At 40.5% G+C, this 17,590-nt stretch overlaps 1 protein-coding gene and 1 long non-coding RNA gene across 4 annotated transcripts in view; one reads left to right on the forward strand and one right to left on the reverse strand.

Moving 5' to 3' along the window:
- The window catches only part of exd3 (exonuclease 3'-5' domain containing 3), a 168,439-nt gene that overhangs the window by 95,153 nt on the left and 55,696 nt on the right, over window positions 1-17,590 (reverse strand). For all 3 annotated transcript variants that reach the window (XM_073052099.1, XM_073052098.1, XM_073052100.1), the window contains 2 exons: window positions 9,488-9,588; window positions 4,405-4,478 (listed from right to left, as the gene is read on the reverse strand). In XM_073052099.1, coding sequence (XP_072908200.1) covers window positions 4,405-4,478; window positions 9,488-9,588 — 175 coding nt within the window. The remainder of the gene's footprint in view (window positions 1-4,404; window positions 4,479-9,487; window positions 9,589-17,590) is intronic.
- Window positions 1-17,590, forward strand: part of LOC140730974 (uncharacterized) — an 85,064-nt gene that overhangs the window by 64,939 nt on the left and 2,535 nt on the right. The gene's annotated exons all lie outside the window — the stretch shown is intronic.

Below are 17,590 nucleotides of genomic sequence, written 5' to 3' on the forward strand. Positions count from 1 at the left end.
CTCCTTCATGCACTGACACCTCTCTGTCACAGACAGCATCACAGCTCGCACCAAATCCAGTTCCTTCAGTTTGTCAGACTACTCACTGATGGGGTCAACCTGAAGAACTTTAAGTTCTTAATATCCAGCAGGACTGTGAACATAAACAATGCTTAAAAATGACAATAGCACCTTTGTATTATTGTACAGAGTACACCTGTGGACATTCCCCTCAATTAGTATATAACTTTAGATACCACTGGGGGGGGGGGGGGTGACCTATTATGGGACAGCCACAGTGACTGGCTCTCTGGCACCAAGTCTGGTACTGTGGTTCAGATGAGCAGAGAAGTGAAGAGGACTACAGTTCTGATAGGAGATTCCTCAGTTAGACAAACGGGTACACAGTTCTGTGGGCATGATATAAACTCCCTGATGGTGTGTTGCCTCCCCAGAGCCAGGATCAGGGATGTTTCAGATTGTGTCCGTGGCATTCTCTAGGGCAAGGGTGAGCAGCCAGAAGCCTTGGTACATATTGGCACCAATAACATAGGTAGACAAGGTGAGTAAGTCCTGAAGAGAGATTTTCAGGAGCCAGGTAGAAAGCTCAGAAACAGGACCTCCAGGGCAGTAATCTCTGGAATGCTGCCTGTGCCATGAGCCAGTGAGGGTAAGAATAGGGTGATTTGGCAGATGGATACGTGGCTGAGGAACTGGTGCAGGGGGCAGAGGTTCAGGTTTATGGATCATTGGTATTTCTTCTGGGGAAGAAATGACTAGTACAAATGAGATGGGTTGCACCTGAACCTGAGGGGGTCCAATATCATTGCAGACAGGTAGGCTAGAGTTGTTCAGATGGGATGACAGCAGAGCAGTAATGGCTGGAATTTCTGGAAGCAATTCGAAGGGCACAGGATATATACATCCTAAAGATGAAGAAGTATTCTAAAGCCAAGGTAACACAACCATGGCTAACAAGGGAAGTCAAAGTCAATAAAAAAGCTAAACGGAGGTCATATAATAGAGCAAAAATTAATGAGAAGTTAGAGGATTGGGAAGCTTTTAAATACCAAAAGAAGGCAACTAAAAAAGTCATTAAGAAGATAAAGATGTAATACAAAAACAAGCTAGCGAATAATTTTAAAGAGGATACCAAAAGTTTCTTCAGATACATAAAGTGTAAAAGAGAGGCAAGAATGAATATGAGACCACTGGAAAACAATGCTGGAAAGGTAGTAATGGCGGATGAACTGAATAAATACAGTATTTTGTATAAGCCTTCACTGCGGAAGACACGAGCAGTATGGTAGAAGTCCCAGGTGTCAGGGGTCTTGAAGTTTGTGAAGTTATCATTACTAGAGAGAAGGTTCTTGGGTTGTAGGAAAACTGAAAGGTCTTAAGGTGGATAAGTCATCCAGATCAAATGGTGTATATCCCAGAGTTCTGAAAGAGGTGGCAGAAGGAGATTGTAGAGACATTAGTAATGCCCTTTCAAGATTCACTAGATTCCGGAATGTTTCCGGAAGATTGGAAAATTGCAAATGTCACTCCACTCTCCAAGACGGGAGAGAGGCAGAAGAAAGGAAACTATAGGCCAGTTAGTTTGACCTCAGTAGTTGGGAAGATATTGGAATCGATTGTTAAGGATGTGGTTTCAGGGTACTTAGAGGCACATGATAAAATAGACAGTAGTCAGCATGGTTTCCTCAAGGGAAAATCTTGCCTGTCAAATCAGTTATAATTCTTTGAAGAAATAACAAGCTGGATAGACAAAGAAGAATCGGTTGATATTGTGTACTTGGATTTTTAGAAGGCCTTTGACAAAGTGCCATACATGAGGCGGCGTAACAAGCTATGGGCCCATGGTATTACAGGAAAGATTCTGGCAAGGATAAAGCAGTGGCTGATTGGTAGGAGGCAAAGAGTGGGAATAAAGGGAGCCTTTTCTGGTTGGCTCTCAGTGACCAGTGGTGTTCTACGGGGGACTGTGTTGTGACCTATTCTTTTTATGTTATATGCAAATAATTTGGATGATTGAATATTGTGTGCATATTGGAGTACTGTCTACATCTTAGAAAGGATGTGCTAAAACTGGGGAGGGTTCAAAGGAGGTTTATAAAAATGATTCCAGTATTAAACAGCTTGTTATATGAAGAGCATTTGATGTCTCTGGGCCCGTATTCACTGGAATTTAGGAGAATGAGGGATGACCTAATTGAAACCTATTGAAAGGTGAAAGGCCTCGATAGAGTGGATGTGGAAAGGATGTTTCCTATGGTGGGAGTGTCTAAGACCCGAGCGCACAGCCTCAAAGTAGAGGAGCATCGTTTTAGAGCTGAGATGAAGAGGAATTTCTTCAGCTGGAGAGTGGTGAATCTGTGGAATTCATTTCCACAGGCAGCTGTGGAGGCCAAGTCTTTATGTAAATTTAAGGCAGAGGTTGATAGATTCTTGCTTGGTCAGGGCATGAAGAGATATGGGGGAAGGCAGGAGATTGGGTCTGAGAGGAAAAATGGATCAGCCATGATGAAATGGTGGAGTACACTGAATGGGCCAAATGGTCTTAACCCCGTAAAAGCCACTGTGTCTGAGCACGCCATCATCTTACTGGAAGGAAATAGGTGACTTCCTTCCTTATTATGATGTTAGAGTTTTCAGCACCCAATCTATGGATGCAGGCACAACCTCCACTGCATGCTGTCACAAAATGACCCAGGTCCATAAGGAGGCATTAACTCTCACCTTTGGCATTACTCATCTTAACAAATTCCTATTAAACATCAGAACACAGATTCCAATTCCACATTACAGCTGTGGAATTTAAATTAAATTCAATAATCTGAGATTTTTAAAATTGTCATTATTAATGACCACATAATTACTGTAAAATTCTTGTAAAAAAAACCCTCTGCTTCTCATATTTTTTGGGTAGGAAATCTGTATCATTACACAGTGTAAGCAATATTCAATTGCAATCCCACCACTTTGGTTGACTATTAAATAGCGTCTGAAGTGGCCAAGCAAGTTACCCGTTTGTACCATTACCGTGATGCTGACATTTTAAAAAAAACAGCTGCCTAGCATTGACCTAGGAATAGAATTTTGACACAATAATATCCCTCCTAGCTCAATCAACTTTGCAAAGTCTTCCTTGCAAACATCTGGGCACTAATACCCAAATTGGAAAAGCCCCCTTATACTAACAAGGCAACAAGATGACAGCCATCCTCATGGAATCATACTTTATAAACAAATTGGTGGACTCTCTCATCACAATTCTTCAATACATTTTTGTCCCACCAGGACAGACCCATTGAACACTGTGGGGCACAATGGCATTCAAGTGGATGGCAACAGCTTTGTGAGACCCCAACATCGACTCCAGAACCTATGGAGTCTCAAGGAGTCAGATCAAACATGGCCTACTACAGTATTTATTTATTTCCAAATACTGTCCTCCATCACTTGTTAGATAAGTGTTCTGCCATGATGAGCAAATAAGCAGAAGAAATAGGGCTGTATTCTGTGTGGGGTCTTTAAGGTACATCACCATGAATGATGTATTTGTAAAATCACTGACCAAGTTGGCACATAGCTGTCATCTTGGGTTTGTAGCAGATAGTGATCAAATCAATATGAATGATTAAAGGCAACCTGAAATCCATCCATGTGTAACAGGTGCATCTGTCCATCCCAACTCTGATATAAGAGGCCATTGTACAATCCTTGTAAAGAAAGAATCCCACACCAACTGTACTCCTCATCGTACTTATGTAACCTTATAATCATGCTAAATAGATCTGTCAATTCAAAACTGGCTCTATACCTCATCACAACTTTGGTTCAACTACTAACCAAAGAGCTAAGTTTCAGAAATGAAACAAGCTTTGACCTGAAGGCATTTGACAATATGCCATCAACGAACTCTGGTAAAACTGAAGTCAACAGGCATCAAGGGGAAAACATTCCACTGGCTCCTAAACCAGAAAGAAAGACAAGGGCAACAGGAACTCAGGAACATCACTACTAATACTCAGTAGTTTGACAACAGCTCATTACCAACACTACTTCAAGGGCAAGTGAGGATGACCTTGCCAGCAAATAATAGATCCTGAAAAACAAACAAGTTTAAAATAGCTTAAAAGAGAGATAACATCGATACATAGAGAAGATAAAATACACTGTGGATGCTGGAATCTGGAACAAACACAACACTGGGACAAGAAACATCTGCAAAGGCAAAATGTGTTTGGTTTACAATCTTGACCAGAAACATCAATTTATTCTTTTTGCCTCTATAGCTAACCTGCTGAGATCTTCCAGCCCTATATTTTTAGACAGTGAGATATTGGATCATTGAGAATAAAAGCTAGCATCCAGGTCAATTCAAATGTTTGCTCAAACCGCCCACAACCTTAGACTTACCTCCACAAAGTATTTATACAGAAAGTATTTGAGAGAATCCAAACAATGCCAGTTCACCATATTTGGGCACAGTTCTGTGGACAGCAAGAACAGAATATCTTTTTAATATTTAAACTCAAATTTTCACCCACTATTCCCTCTCATGAGTAGTGCCTCTTGAAAGGTAGTTGTTCATTTTGTTTTTAGCAACTGGATGTAGATGATACCAGCCTGAAAGTCCTTTGGTGAGAGCAGGATTGAGTATAAACTTGCTATGACTTCTCCACAACCAAATATCCCATCAAGTCTACTTACTAAGCAGTGTATCCACCTTGGCCATGAAATGGACAGTAAATGGTGATGGAGACATAAAACTGGAATGAATCCTCTAACTGGATTTGCCACTGGATCATTGACTTAGTCATCAGTAGATCACAATCAATACAGATCAGAAATGACATCTCTGATAAACAATACAGGTTCACCTCAAATATGCATGCTTAGCCCACTGCTCTACACTCTCCACACTCACGACTGTGTGGCGAGGCACAACTCAAATGCTATCCATAAATCTACCAAAGACATCACTGTTGTCGGCAGAATCTCAGATGGTGACAAGGAGGTCTATAGGAGTGAGGTAGATTGGCTGGTTGAGTAAGGCTGTTGTCACACCCTTGCACTTAACATCAGCAAGTCCAAATAATTGATTGTGGACTTAAGGAAGGGAAAGTTGGGAGAATATATACCAATCACCTTTGAGGGGTCAGTGGTGGAAAGAGTGAGCAGTTTCAAGTTCCTGAGCATCAACATCTCAGAAGAACTACCCTGGGCCCAACACAATGATGCAATCATGAAGGTGTCACACAAGAAGCTTTACCTCATTAGGAGTTTGAGGAGATTTGGTATGTTATCAAAGACTCTTGTAACCTTCTACAGATGTACAGAACATTCTGTCTGGTTGCAACACAAGCTGTATGGAGGCTGCAACATACAGAATTGAAAGAGGATGCTGAAATTGTAGATTCAGCCAACTCAATCGCAGGCACAACCCTCCCCTCCAACATGAAAATCCTCAAAAGGCAGTGCCTCAATAAGGCAGCATTCATCATTAAGGGCTCTCACCATCTGGGACATGTCCTCTTCTCATTACTACCATTGGGAAGTACAGGAGTTTAAAGACCCATACTCAACACTTTCAGAACAGCTCCTTCAGAATCAGATTTAATATCACTGGCATATGTTGTGAAACTTGCTGTTACGTAGCAGCAGTACTTCGCAGTAACTTCTCCTCTGCCATGAGATTTCTGAATGGCCCATGAACACTACCTTGCTACTCCTCTTTTGCACTATTTTGTAATTGTTGTAGTAATTCTTTCATCTTGCACTGTACTGCTGCAGCAAATCAACAAATTTCACATCAACAAACCTCTTTCTGAGAACCAACCCCTTCCACTGCATGTAAGGTAAGTCAAAAGATGATGCCTTAAAAAGGTGGTAGCTGTCAGTAAGGACCCCAATCACACAGGACATGCCCTCTTTTGAGTCCTGGCGAAGGGTTTCAGCCCAAAACATCGACTGTACTTTTTTTCCTTAGATGCGGCCTGGCCTGCTGAGTTCCTCCAAAATAGTGTGTATGCTCAGATTTCCAGCACCTGCAGATTTGCTCTTGTTTGTGACTTGCCCTTTTCTCACTGATACCATGGAGGATGTGGTACAGAAGCCTGAAGACACAGTGTCAGCTTCTTAGAAACAGTTTCTTCACCTCTGCTATCAGATTTCTGAATGGACAATGAACCCATATACACTACCACACATTTTTTGGTTTTTTTTTTGCTTTTTGCATTACTTATGTAACTTAATTTTTATATACATTTCTTATGGCAATTTATACTTTTTTAAATTATGTATTGCACTGTACTGCTGCCCCAAAACAACATTTCACAACATATGCCAGCAATATTAAACTTAACTCTGATTCTTAAATAATACTCTTATGGCTATGGTATTGTAGGTAAATTCATCTGTTAGTCTTAAATCTTCTCAATATGCATAATTTGGGAGGTGCAAAGATCATGACCAATTTGGAAGTGCAGATTCTTTCCACAGATTTGATTGCTAAATTAGCTGATCCCAGCAAAGGCCAAGTCAAAGTTCCTGCATTTTAAGAACTAACTGTGATTACTATCATCATCAGTTGGCTAGTTTGAGACTTGTGATTCAATTGACTGACTCGGTAAAGTTCAGTAACAGGACCTGGTAGCTCAGATTGCCCTGGGCCGCAGCCTCAGAGAAGACACACTGCCATCTAGCTGTATTACAAAGCATGAGCAGCAAAGATTGGGATTTTAAATGAACCAAAATTGCACAGACAATATCCAGGGAAGATTTAGCTCCAAAAATGATTCTGCTAATATTATACAGCATCAGCATATACTTCAATTACACTGTATTCCAATATTATCTTCAAACATTTTGTACCCTCTGCATTGATGAAAGATGCTAGCAATACAAATTCTATTTCTCTGCACATACTGTGCACTGTGACCACCGAGACAATAGATTACAAACAGTTATCAAGGCAGACTAGAGTGTACAGTACAACTTTGTTAAAGTCATGACTTTCCCCAGCTGTTTCAAAGAAATGCACAGTGCAGGAAGAGGCCATTGATCATTGTTGAATGTATTAAAGACAGGTCTTTTGAATGGTGGAGTTGGTGCAGGTGATCAATTAGTCTTTTCCTGCTTCTATTTCTGATGCATGATATGTTTTTATTACCCACTTAGTGCATACACTAGACATCATGGTTTCCTATTATGTTAACTATCATTCCCTCTGCCAATTTTATTTTCCTTTCACATATTTTCAATGCAAGATGGTAAATACTGTCTACGTGAACTTTTTGTAAGACTTTTAAGCCCTCATGGTAGGCTGACCAAGGCAAGCTGGCAAACTGGATCCAAAATTGACTTTAGGAGTTGGAGGGACAGTGCGAGATGGATACTTTTCAAATTAGAAGTGGCACTCCTCACGGTTAGGACCTTTGTTGTTTGCAATTAAATACTGATGGCTTGGGTGTGAATGTGGGAGGTTTGACTCTGATACTATGGAAATAGGTAATAGATAATATGGAAAAAATTCTTTGGAGCGTAGAAGGTTGAGGGGGGACTTGATAGAGGTATTTAAAATTATGAGGGGGATAGATAGAGTTGACGTGGATAGGCTTTTTCCATTGAGAGTAGGGGAGATTCAAACAAGAGGACATGAGTTGAGAGTTAGGGGGCAAAGGTTAAGGGTAACATGAGGGGGAATTTCTTTACTCAGAGAGTGGTAGCTGTGTGGAACGAGCTTCCAGTAGAAGTGGTAGAGGCAGGTTTGGTATTGTCATTTAAAGTAAAATTGGATAGGTATATGGACAGGAAAGGAATAGAGGGTTATGGGCTGAGTGCGGGCCAGTGGGACTAGGTGAGAGTAAGCGTTCGGCACAGACTAGAAGGGCATGATGATTACTCAGCATGGGGCATGCAATATTACACCCAAACTTTTATTTTCCCACTTTAATGAATACTGATCAAGCCATAGTTCAAGTACTGTGTGCAGTCTCGTCACCATGCCATAAGGAGGGTGTAAAAGCTGTAGAGAAAATTCACCAGGATGCTGCATATCTTTAAATGACTTTGACTGTGAAGGGAGATTAAAACAGGCTGGTCTTCTCTTTCTTGAAGCAAAGGAGGCTAAGAGGGTAGCCTTAGATGTGTATAAAATTCTGAGAGGTATAGACAGGGTAAATAGAATATTTTTCCCCATGGTGGGAGAAACAGAAAGGCATTGGCTTAAAGTGATTTAAAAGGGAACTACAGGGAAAGCTTTACCATATAGAGTGCCTGACATCTGGAATGTGTTGCCAAGGGAGGTGGTGGAGGCAAATACAATCACTGTATTTCAGAGGTATTTAGATAGGCATTGGAAGGATATAGATATAATGCAGGCAAATCGGATGTGTGGATGGGCATGGATGAGATGGGCTGAAGGGTCTGCTTTCATGCCATAACTTTATAATGCTTAAGATACTATGGTCACCCCTTCGATTTTCACATGAATTATTTAACCAACATGTTTCATGCACTTTTTTGTTGTTTCATCATATTCTGCATTTCCTTTACCATCCAGGAAGCTCTGGCTTTTAGTTTTCCTAACTTTCCAACTTTTTAGGTACCTAGTCCCAACAGATTCTCTCAATGACAGTTTTGACTGATTACTGGTCATTAAGAATATAGCAAAAGAAATATGAGCAGGAGTATGCCCTTGAGCCTATCCTGGATTCAGCAAAATTAGAGCTGATCTGATTTTGGGCCTCAGTACCATTTTTTATAGTCTATTTCCTAAGGTCTGAGAGTTTGCCTGTTTCAGCTTTGAATATTCTTAATTCAGTCTCCTCAACCTTTCAAACATAGAGAATTCCAAAGATTCAAGGTCTTTTGAGAAAAATCTTCTTAGTATTAAAGTGGTGACCCTATATCCTGACGAAATGTCTCCTTGTTTCACATTGCCCAAGAACATAAAACATTCTCTGATCGTGTACTCTGTTAAATTGCTTGCAGTCTCAATAAGTTCAAATTCCATTCTTCTAAATCCCAGAGGGATTCAGTGTACCAGTGTTTCCTTATAAAATCATCCCACAAATAATTTTGATGAGTGTATTGGCTCCAAGGTAAGTACATCACTCTTTAAACACTGGGTACAAAGTTGTACACAGTGATCTAGCAAAACCTCTCTACCTGAGCACTTCATATCCTTTTCGATACAATTAGTCAAAACAACCCAACACATTCCTAATTTCTGCAAATTTTCTATATCAGTGCCATCTAAGGGATTTTTGTGAAGTATAGCAGTGTAAAATTCTAATTCTCTTAAATTCAGCCCCATAGTTCCAGATTCTGTTACTCCAAATGCAATTTGTACTTCGTGAGGGATACTTGGGTAATGAGCTAATGGCATAAATTTACATCAAACAGGAAACCACTGGTGTAACATGTAATGCTGAATGGCTTGTTCCTAATAAACGAAGTAGTGAAAATTTATATCTTGTCTTCACCTCATACATACCTGTGCCAAGGTCGTAAAGTTTCATTAGCCTGAACACCAGTTTACTCAAAACCTTATAACTTATTTTGTCACATCGCAAACGTGATAGTTTTCCATCATACCTGCCAGAAAGAAATAGGATTACAACATCATAATATTAACACAAGCTCGAAGACCCAATCTCATCCTATCTCTGTGAAATAAGCTTTGCAGTCCATATTACTGTAAATTACTAACTTTGAAAAATGTCACTAATTTATTTAGACTGGGAAATGAACAAAAACTGCATAAATATAGTACCACTAGGACAGTACAATGTTCCAAAGTGGATCACAGAAGCTATGTAAAACAAAATGCCAGATAGAAGCATACTAAAGATCAGAATAGTTCTGATCTTGGCCTCAGTTCCATTTTTCTACCTGGTCATAAAAAAAATGTCAATGTATGTAAAATGGATTAAACCCTGGGGATTGATGAGATATCTTCCAGCTTTGGAAATACAGTGGGAAGATTGCTGAAGCTCTAAATGTTCACTGGCTTTAAGTGAGGAACCAGATAACTGGAGGATATAAAACTGTACCTTTACTCATGAAGGCAATAGGGGTAAGCCATGTAAGCCATCTTAATCCAACATTAATGGTAGGGATGCTATTAGGAAAAGTTCTGACAGACACAATTAATTTAGTCTTGGAAAGGCAGGCCTTGACCAAGGGGATAGTCAGCAGAGATTTCTAGTAGGAGATCCTGAAAAGGTAACTAAATACATTGATGAGGGCAGCACAGCTGACATGGTTACCAGAGACTTCATACAGGCTTTTGGCAAGGTCCCACATGGAAAGTTGGTCTAAAGGATAGAACCCACTGGATTCACAGCAAATTAGCTTTGTAGTAGAAGGGTGATAGTGCATGTTTGCAATACAAGTTTGTGACAGCAGGACCCTTGCTGTTTGTAAATACACACTGATAACTTAGATGTGAATGTAGGGGCTTCATTAGTAAGATTGCAGATGACATGACAATTTGCGGTGTTACAAATAGTGAGGAAAGTAGTCGGGCTACACAATGATACCAACCAGTTGGCATATTGGGCAGAGCAATGGTAGGTGGAATTTAATCCTGATAAGTATAAAGTGACGCATTTGGAAAATATAACAAGTATAAGACACATACTACATACCGTATACGTGCTTATATACATATTCTGATCTGATGAAGGGTTTCTGACCTGAAACATTGACTTCCTTTCCCTTCCTACCAATGCAGCCTGACCAATTGTATATTCCCAGCATGTTCTATTCTTGTTTTAGATTTCCAGCATCTACAGTTTTTGCTTACACTATCAATTAGTAGGAAACTTGACTACATGGCAGAGACCAGAAGGCTTAAATTTAAAGTGAAGCCTAAGAGAATTAGAGGGGATATGAGGAAAAAAAAAATTCACTTGGGATAGTTGAAGTCTGGAATCCCATCAATCTAATAGTTTGAGAGGTGATGGAGGCAGATATTCTCAACATTTAAGAGGCAACTGACTTAGCATTTCAATCACCGGGGCAAGTTAGGCTACAGACATTTATGTAAATATAAATAATGTAGATATGTCAGCATGGACATGATGAGTCAAAAGGCTTAATTCTGTGTTTCATGGCTCTACAACTCTTATGATTACATAAAAAGTCAGATGACCAAAGCTAGATTAAAGTGGTAGGGTTTTAACAAATAAATCTTAGACTATAAGACATAGGAGCAGCATTAGGCCTATTGAGCCATTGGGTCTGCTCTGCACAGGATGCACAGCAAGAGGCTTAACTACAGAATGTCATATTCTATGAAAAGGAACAGCAAAATTAAATGTTGATTCTTAAGATGTTTAGATAGGAGAAATTCAAATGGAGAGAGACCTGTAAAAATATTTGTATTGCTTTCACTGTAGAAGAGACAATAATTGCAGCAGAAATGGGAGAACTAAGGGTCGAATGACAATGATTATCTATCAGTACTACAAGAAAGTACTAAAGAAATCAATGACACAGAAAACCAATAAATCAAATGGACTGAACAGCCAATAGCTCAGGGCTTGAAATAGTTGTGTAACGACCTGGGAAAGGTTTCCCTGCTAATGTAATGGTTTCTCTGTAGCACAGTGTTTGGGTTATGACTAGAGATAACGGGGGCTTTGGAATGTGCACTGACTAATGAAGGGAGATGTTTTTCTTTCTTGTGTGCCTGAGCAAAGATTTCACGGTCTTTTGTTCGGTGGAAGATGGAGAGAGTGATGCCAGAAGTCACAGACTGCAGGGCGGAGTGGACTTGGAATGGGATTGGGAGTTGATAGCGCCAGGGAAATTGATGGAGAATGAACAGACGGGATAACCATGAGCTCTAATGCTGTGCGTTAGACTGTCTCATGAGAATGGGCCCTTTTTCTTTTTTGTTTTCTTTACTAATCCTATAGTCAAATTAAGAATTATAAAGCTCAATCGTTCATGGTACTGATTTGCAACAGGGGAACACATCACGCAGCATCCACCCAAATGAGATTTCTTAACTTTGGTCGGGCTGGAGGCTGTCTCTCCCTTGATTAAGCCGCTAGCCGAACGTGAGGGTTACAGTTGAATGAAGATGCAATGAAGGCATTTGAAAACAGTAGATTGTCAAATGTAAAACAGCCAAGAAAGGGAGTAGAAACAAAATAGGGAGCATGGATCAGTTCACTTAATATAAGTTGCAAATTCTTGGAATGAACAAAAAGATGCAAAGAGAAACGTAATATGATTAGGCATAGTTAACATGGAAATTGTGTTTGACAGATTTAATGGTGTTTGTAATTCTTAGGTGGAAATGGCAAACAGATGAAATACAAGTGGATTTTCAAAATACATTTGGAATACATGAATAGGGCACATAGGTTAGGGTAACATCTTAGCACGCTGAAAAGATTGATGCAAAGCTAGCAAATAAAGAATAGAAATAAGTATGACTTGTTCTAGTTGACAGGCTATTACAACTATGGATCCAGAGGGAATGGTGCTGGGCCCTCAGTTATTTGCAAAAGCTTTTTATGGCTCATCTAAAAATGCAGCAAAGTTCATCTAAATTTGTTGATGATGTAAAGCCAGTGGGAAAGTCAACAATGAAAAGAAAGCAAAGTGCCTGCAGAATAATCAAAACAGGTTAATTAAATAAATAATTAGATGGTAGATACAGCATAGTGTGGATAAACACAAGATTCTTCAATTTTGCAGAATAATGAGAAAAACAGAATGCTTTTAAATTACTGAGAAAATAGCAGATGCTTTTAGAATATAGGCTTATCACACAGGAAGAAAATACACAGATGCTGTTTGCCTTTACTGCAAGGAGGTTGGGGAACTGTGCCAAGTTTTGGGGATACAACCTGGAATAACATGTTCAGTCCTGCTTTCTGTGCCTGAAAAAGTATTAACTTGCCATAGCTGCAGAATAGGTCCTTTGTTTCCCCCTCCAATATCCTTGGTACCATAAAGTACTTATCTATCCTAATCCCATGTACTAGTACTTGCTCCACAGCCTACTGGGTGGTTCATGTGCTTGTCTACATACTCAATAATGACAGTACCTACATCCATCCACTCTCATGATGTAATTGCAATTACCTACTTGGTGAAAAATTTCTTCTTCAAAACCTATTAACTCTCACCCATCACATTTTTTTACCATCAGGATATTCTATCTATGCCTCTCTCAGCCTCTTCTGCTCCCAGGAAAGCCAACTCATTCTATCCAGTCTCTCTTTATAACGCAACTATAATCCCATGCCAGGCAACACTTCAACCTTGGAAGCAGCTGAGAGATTGATCCACGGCCTATAGTCCCTGTTTCATGAGGATCAACTGAACAGGAGTGCCCTACCTTCACCAAATTCCAGAAGAATGAGAGGTGATTTCACTGAGACATTGTAAGGTGGATGCCGAGAAGCTGCTTTCTTGGGGAAAAAGAATTTGAGGATAGGGTCTCAGGAAAAGAGGTTGGTTATTGAAGCCCAAGATGTTGGGCTGAGATACAGCATAATTAAAGCATCAAAGGATATGTAAATTGGAAGGGAAAGTAAATCTAAGTGAGAAAATCAGTCACTGTCTGATTAAATGGTGGAAGGTCTCAAGGGCCGTAAACCTACTTTTATATCCATTTCTTATATTTTATTATAGTACAACATCACATCCCTCCACAGTAAATAATATCTTGCATTCTCCAGCTTTCTTTTGAATGTATATATTCCATATGGCACAAGTGTCTAATCAGGCCCCGTCCCTGTTCTGCACACCACAGTTCCAGTGGAGAGATTAGATTGTGCATAATTCGGTACTTGACAAAGGTCAATAAAAAGAAGTTAAGCTTAAGGGGAGAGGACATTGTGGGAGTGGACCAGCGTTAGAGTGGGAAACTCAGCCTTTGGCAAGAAGAGGCGAAGGCAGTAGGTAAGGTTTTTTCATTTAATTTTTCCTTCTTCTTTTCTTAATGCACAGTTAGAGCACTGGGGACGTCAGGCAGTAAAGTGGAATATTCCTCTTGCGGGATATGGGAAGGCAGGGACCTCCAGTGCCCCTGTCAACTACACCTGCAAAAAAAGTGCATCCTGCCGTAGCTTCTTTCAGACTGTGTTAAGGAATTGGAGCTGGAACTGGATGAACTCTGGATCATTTGGAAGCATGAGAAGTTGATCAACAGGACATACAGGGAGGAAGTTACTCCCAAGGTACAGGACAGGTAACTGGGTGGCCGCAGGTTGGGGGGGCTGGGGAAAAGGATAAGCAGCCAGTGCAGAGTATCCTTATGGCCATTTCCCTCAACAACAGGTATACCACTTTGGATGCTGTTGGGAGGGAACGGTGAATGACCTAGCAAGGGGAAATCAACAACGGTCAGGTCTTTGGCACAGAGTCTGGCTCTACGGCTCAGAATAGGAGGGGGCAGAAGGGAAGTGCAGTAGTGATAGGGAATTCCATACTTAGAGAATCAGACAGCAGATTCTGTGGACGTGTAAAAGACACCTGAATGGTATGCTGCCTCCCCAGCGCCAGAGTCAGGGAGGTCTCGGACTGAATCCATAGCATTCTAAAGGGGAAGAACAAGCAGCCGGGAGTCGTGGTACATATTGATAATAACAACACAAGTAGGAAAAGCGAGGAGGCCCAGAAGAGGGGATTTAGTGAGTTAGGAAGAAAGCTGAAAAACATAGTAATCTCTGGATTGAGGCTTGTACCATGTGCCAGTGTGGGTAAGAACAGAGTGTTTGGCAGATGAATGTGTGGCTGAGTAATTGATGAAGGGGGCAGGGTTTCAGATTTCTGGATCATTGGGTTCTCTTTTGGAGAAAGTATAACCTACATAAAAGGGACATGTTACACCTGAATATTAAGGGGACCAACATCCCTGCGGACAGGTTTGCTAGAGCTCTTGGGGGAGGGTTTAAACTAACTTGGCAGGGGGATGGGAGTGAAAGCACTAAAGATGGGGCAGCTTTAAAGATGGTTTAAGTTCCTCAGACAGTTGAAGAAGTTTTGCATGAGTCCCCAAATCCTAAGGACTTTCTACAGGAGCACAATTAAGAGCATCCTGACTGGCTGCATCACTGCCTGGTATGGGAACTATATTTCCCTTCATCACAGGACTCTGCAGAGGGTGGTATGGACAACCCAATGCATCTGTAGATGTGAATTTCCCACTATTCAGGGTATCTACATAAACAGGTTTGCAAAGAGGGCCTGAAGAATCATTGGGGACCCAAATCACTCCAACCACAAACTGTTCCAGCTGTTACCATCCGGGAAATGGTACCGTAGCATAAAAGTCAGCACCACAGGCTCTGGGACAGCTTCTTCCACCAGGCTACCAAAGTGATTAATTCACGCTGATACAATTGTATTTCTACGCTAATACTGACTGCCCTGTTGTACATACCATCTATTGCAAATTACAAACCCCATTTCCAGAAAAGTTGGGATATTTTCCAAAATGCAATAAAACAAAAATCTGTGATATGTTAATTCACATGAACCTTTATTTAACTGACAAAAGTACAATGAAAAGATTTTCAATAGTTTTCCTGACCAACTTAATTGTATTTTGTAAATATACACAAATTTAGAATTTGATGGCTGCAACACATTCAACAAAAGTTGGGACAGAGTTAAAATAAAATTGAAAAGTGCACAGAATATTCAAGTAACACCGGTTTGGAAGACTCCACATTAAGCAGGCTAATTGGTAGCAGGTGAGGTATCATGACTGGGTATAAAAGTAGCGTCCATCAAAGGCTCAGTCTTTGCAAGCAAGGATGGGTCGTGGCTCACCCCTTTGTGCCAAAATTCGAGAGAGAATTGTTAGTCAGTTCAAAAGGAACATTTCCCAACACAAGATTGCAGAGAATTTAGGTCTTTCAACATCTACAGTACATAATATTGTGAAAAGATTCAGAGAATTCAGAGACATCTCAGTGCGTAAAGGGCAAGGTCGGAAACCGCTGTTGAATGTGCGTGATCTTCGAGCTCTCAGGCGGCACTGCCTAAGAAACTGTCATGCTACTGTGACAATTATAGCCACCTGGGCTCGGGAGTACTTCAGAAAACCATTGTCACTTAACACAGTCCGTCGCTGCATCCAGAAATGCAACCTGAAACTGTATTACACAAGGAGGAAGCCATACATCAACTCTATGCAGAAACATCGGCGAGTTCTCTGGGCCCAAGCTCATCTCAGATGGACCGAAAGACTGTGGAACTTGCTGTGGTCAGATGAGTCCACATTTCAGCTAGTTTTCAGAAAAAACGGGCGTCGAGTTCTCCGTGCCAAAGATGAAAATGACCATCCTGATTGTTATCAGCGAAAGATGCAAAAGCCAGCATCTGTGATGGTATGGGGGTGCATCAATGCCCACGGCATGGGTGAGTTGCATGTATGTGAAGGTACCATTGACTCTGAGGCGTATATTAGGATTTTAGAGAGACATATGTTGCCATCAAGGCGACGTCTCTTCCCGGGACGCCCATGCTTATTTCAGCAGGACAACGCCAGACCACACTCTGCACAGGCTACAACAGCGTGGCTTTGTAGACACAGAGTGCATGTGCTTGACTGGCCTGCTGCCAGTCCAGGTCTATCTCCTATTGAAAATGTATGGCGCATCATGAAGAGGAGAATCAGACAACGGAGACCACAGACTGTTGAGCAGCTGAAGTTTTATATCAAGCAAGAATGGACAAAATTTCCAATTGCAAATCTACTACAATTAGTATCCTCAGTTCCAAAACGATTAAAAAGTGTTATTGAAAGGAAAGGTGATGTAACACAATGGTAAACATGCCTCTGTCCCAACTTTTGTTGAGTGTTTTGCAGCCATCAAATTCTAAATTTGTGTATATTTACAAAATACAATTAAGTTGGTCAGTAAAACTACTGAAAATCTTTTCTTTGTACTTTTGTCAGTTAAATAAAGGTTCACGTGAATTAACATATCACAGATTTTTGTTTTTATTGCATTTTGGAAAACATCCCAACTTTTCTGGAAATGAGGTTTGTACTATAAATTGCACATTGCGCATTTAGATGGAGACGTAAATGAAAAGATTTTTACTCCTCATGTATGTGAAGGATGTAAGAAATAAAGTCAATTCAGTTCAATTTACAAGCTGAGGTGGTGTGTAATGAGATGGTGAGAAAGGACAGGCAGATGATAGGGCAAAGTTGCAGTCAGTGGAATAAGTTGAAGTGTAACGTGGGAGCAAAATTGAAAAGGGTGATGAATACAGGACTGAAGGTGTTAGATTTGAATGTATGTAGCATATAGAATAATGTAGGCAATTTTGCAATACAGTTAGAGATTGGCAGGAATGATGTGGGTATCACTGAGTTGCGGCTGAAAGAAGATTACAGTTAGGAGCTGAACATCCAAGGATCCAAGCTTTTGTTTCGAAAAGATAGATAAGTAGGAGGGGGTGGGGTGACTGTTGGTAAAAAATGAAATCAAATCCTTAGAAAGAGGTGACATAGGATTAGACGACGTAGAATTAAGAAACTGCTAGGGTAAAAAGACCCTGATGGGAGTTATATACAGGTCTCTGAACAGTAGCCAGGATGTGGGGTGAAAAT

This window comes from Hemitrygon akajei, chromosome 7 (genome assembly GCF_048418815.1).
Source record: "Hemitrygon akajei chromosome 7, sHemAka1.3, whole genome shotgun sequence".
Lineage (NCBI taxonomy): Eukaryota > Metazoa > Chordata > Chondrichthyes > Myliobatiformes > Dasyatidae > Hemitrygon > Hemitrygon akajei.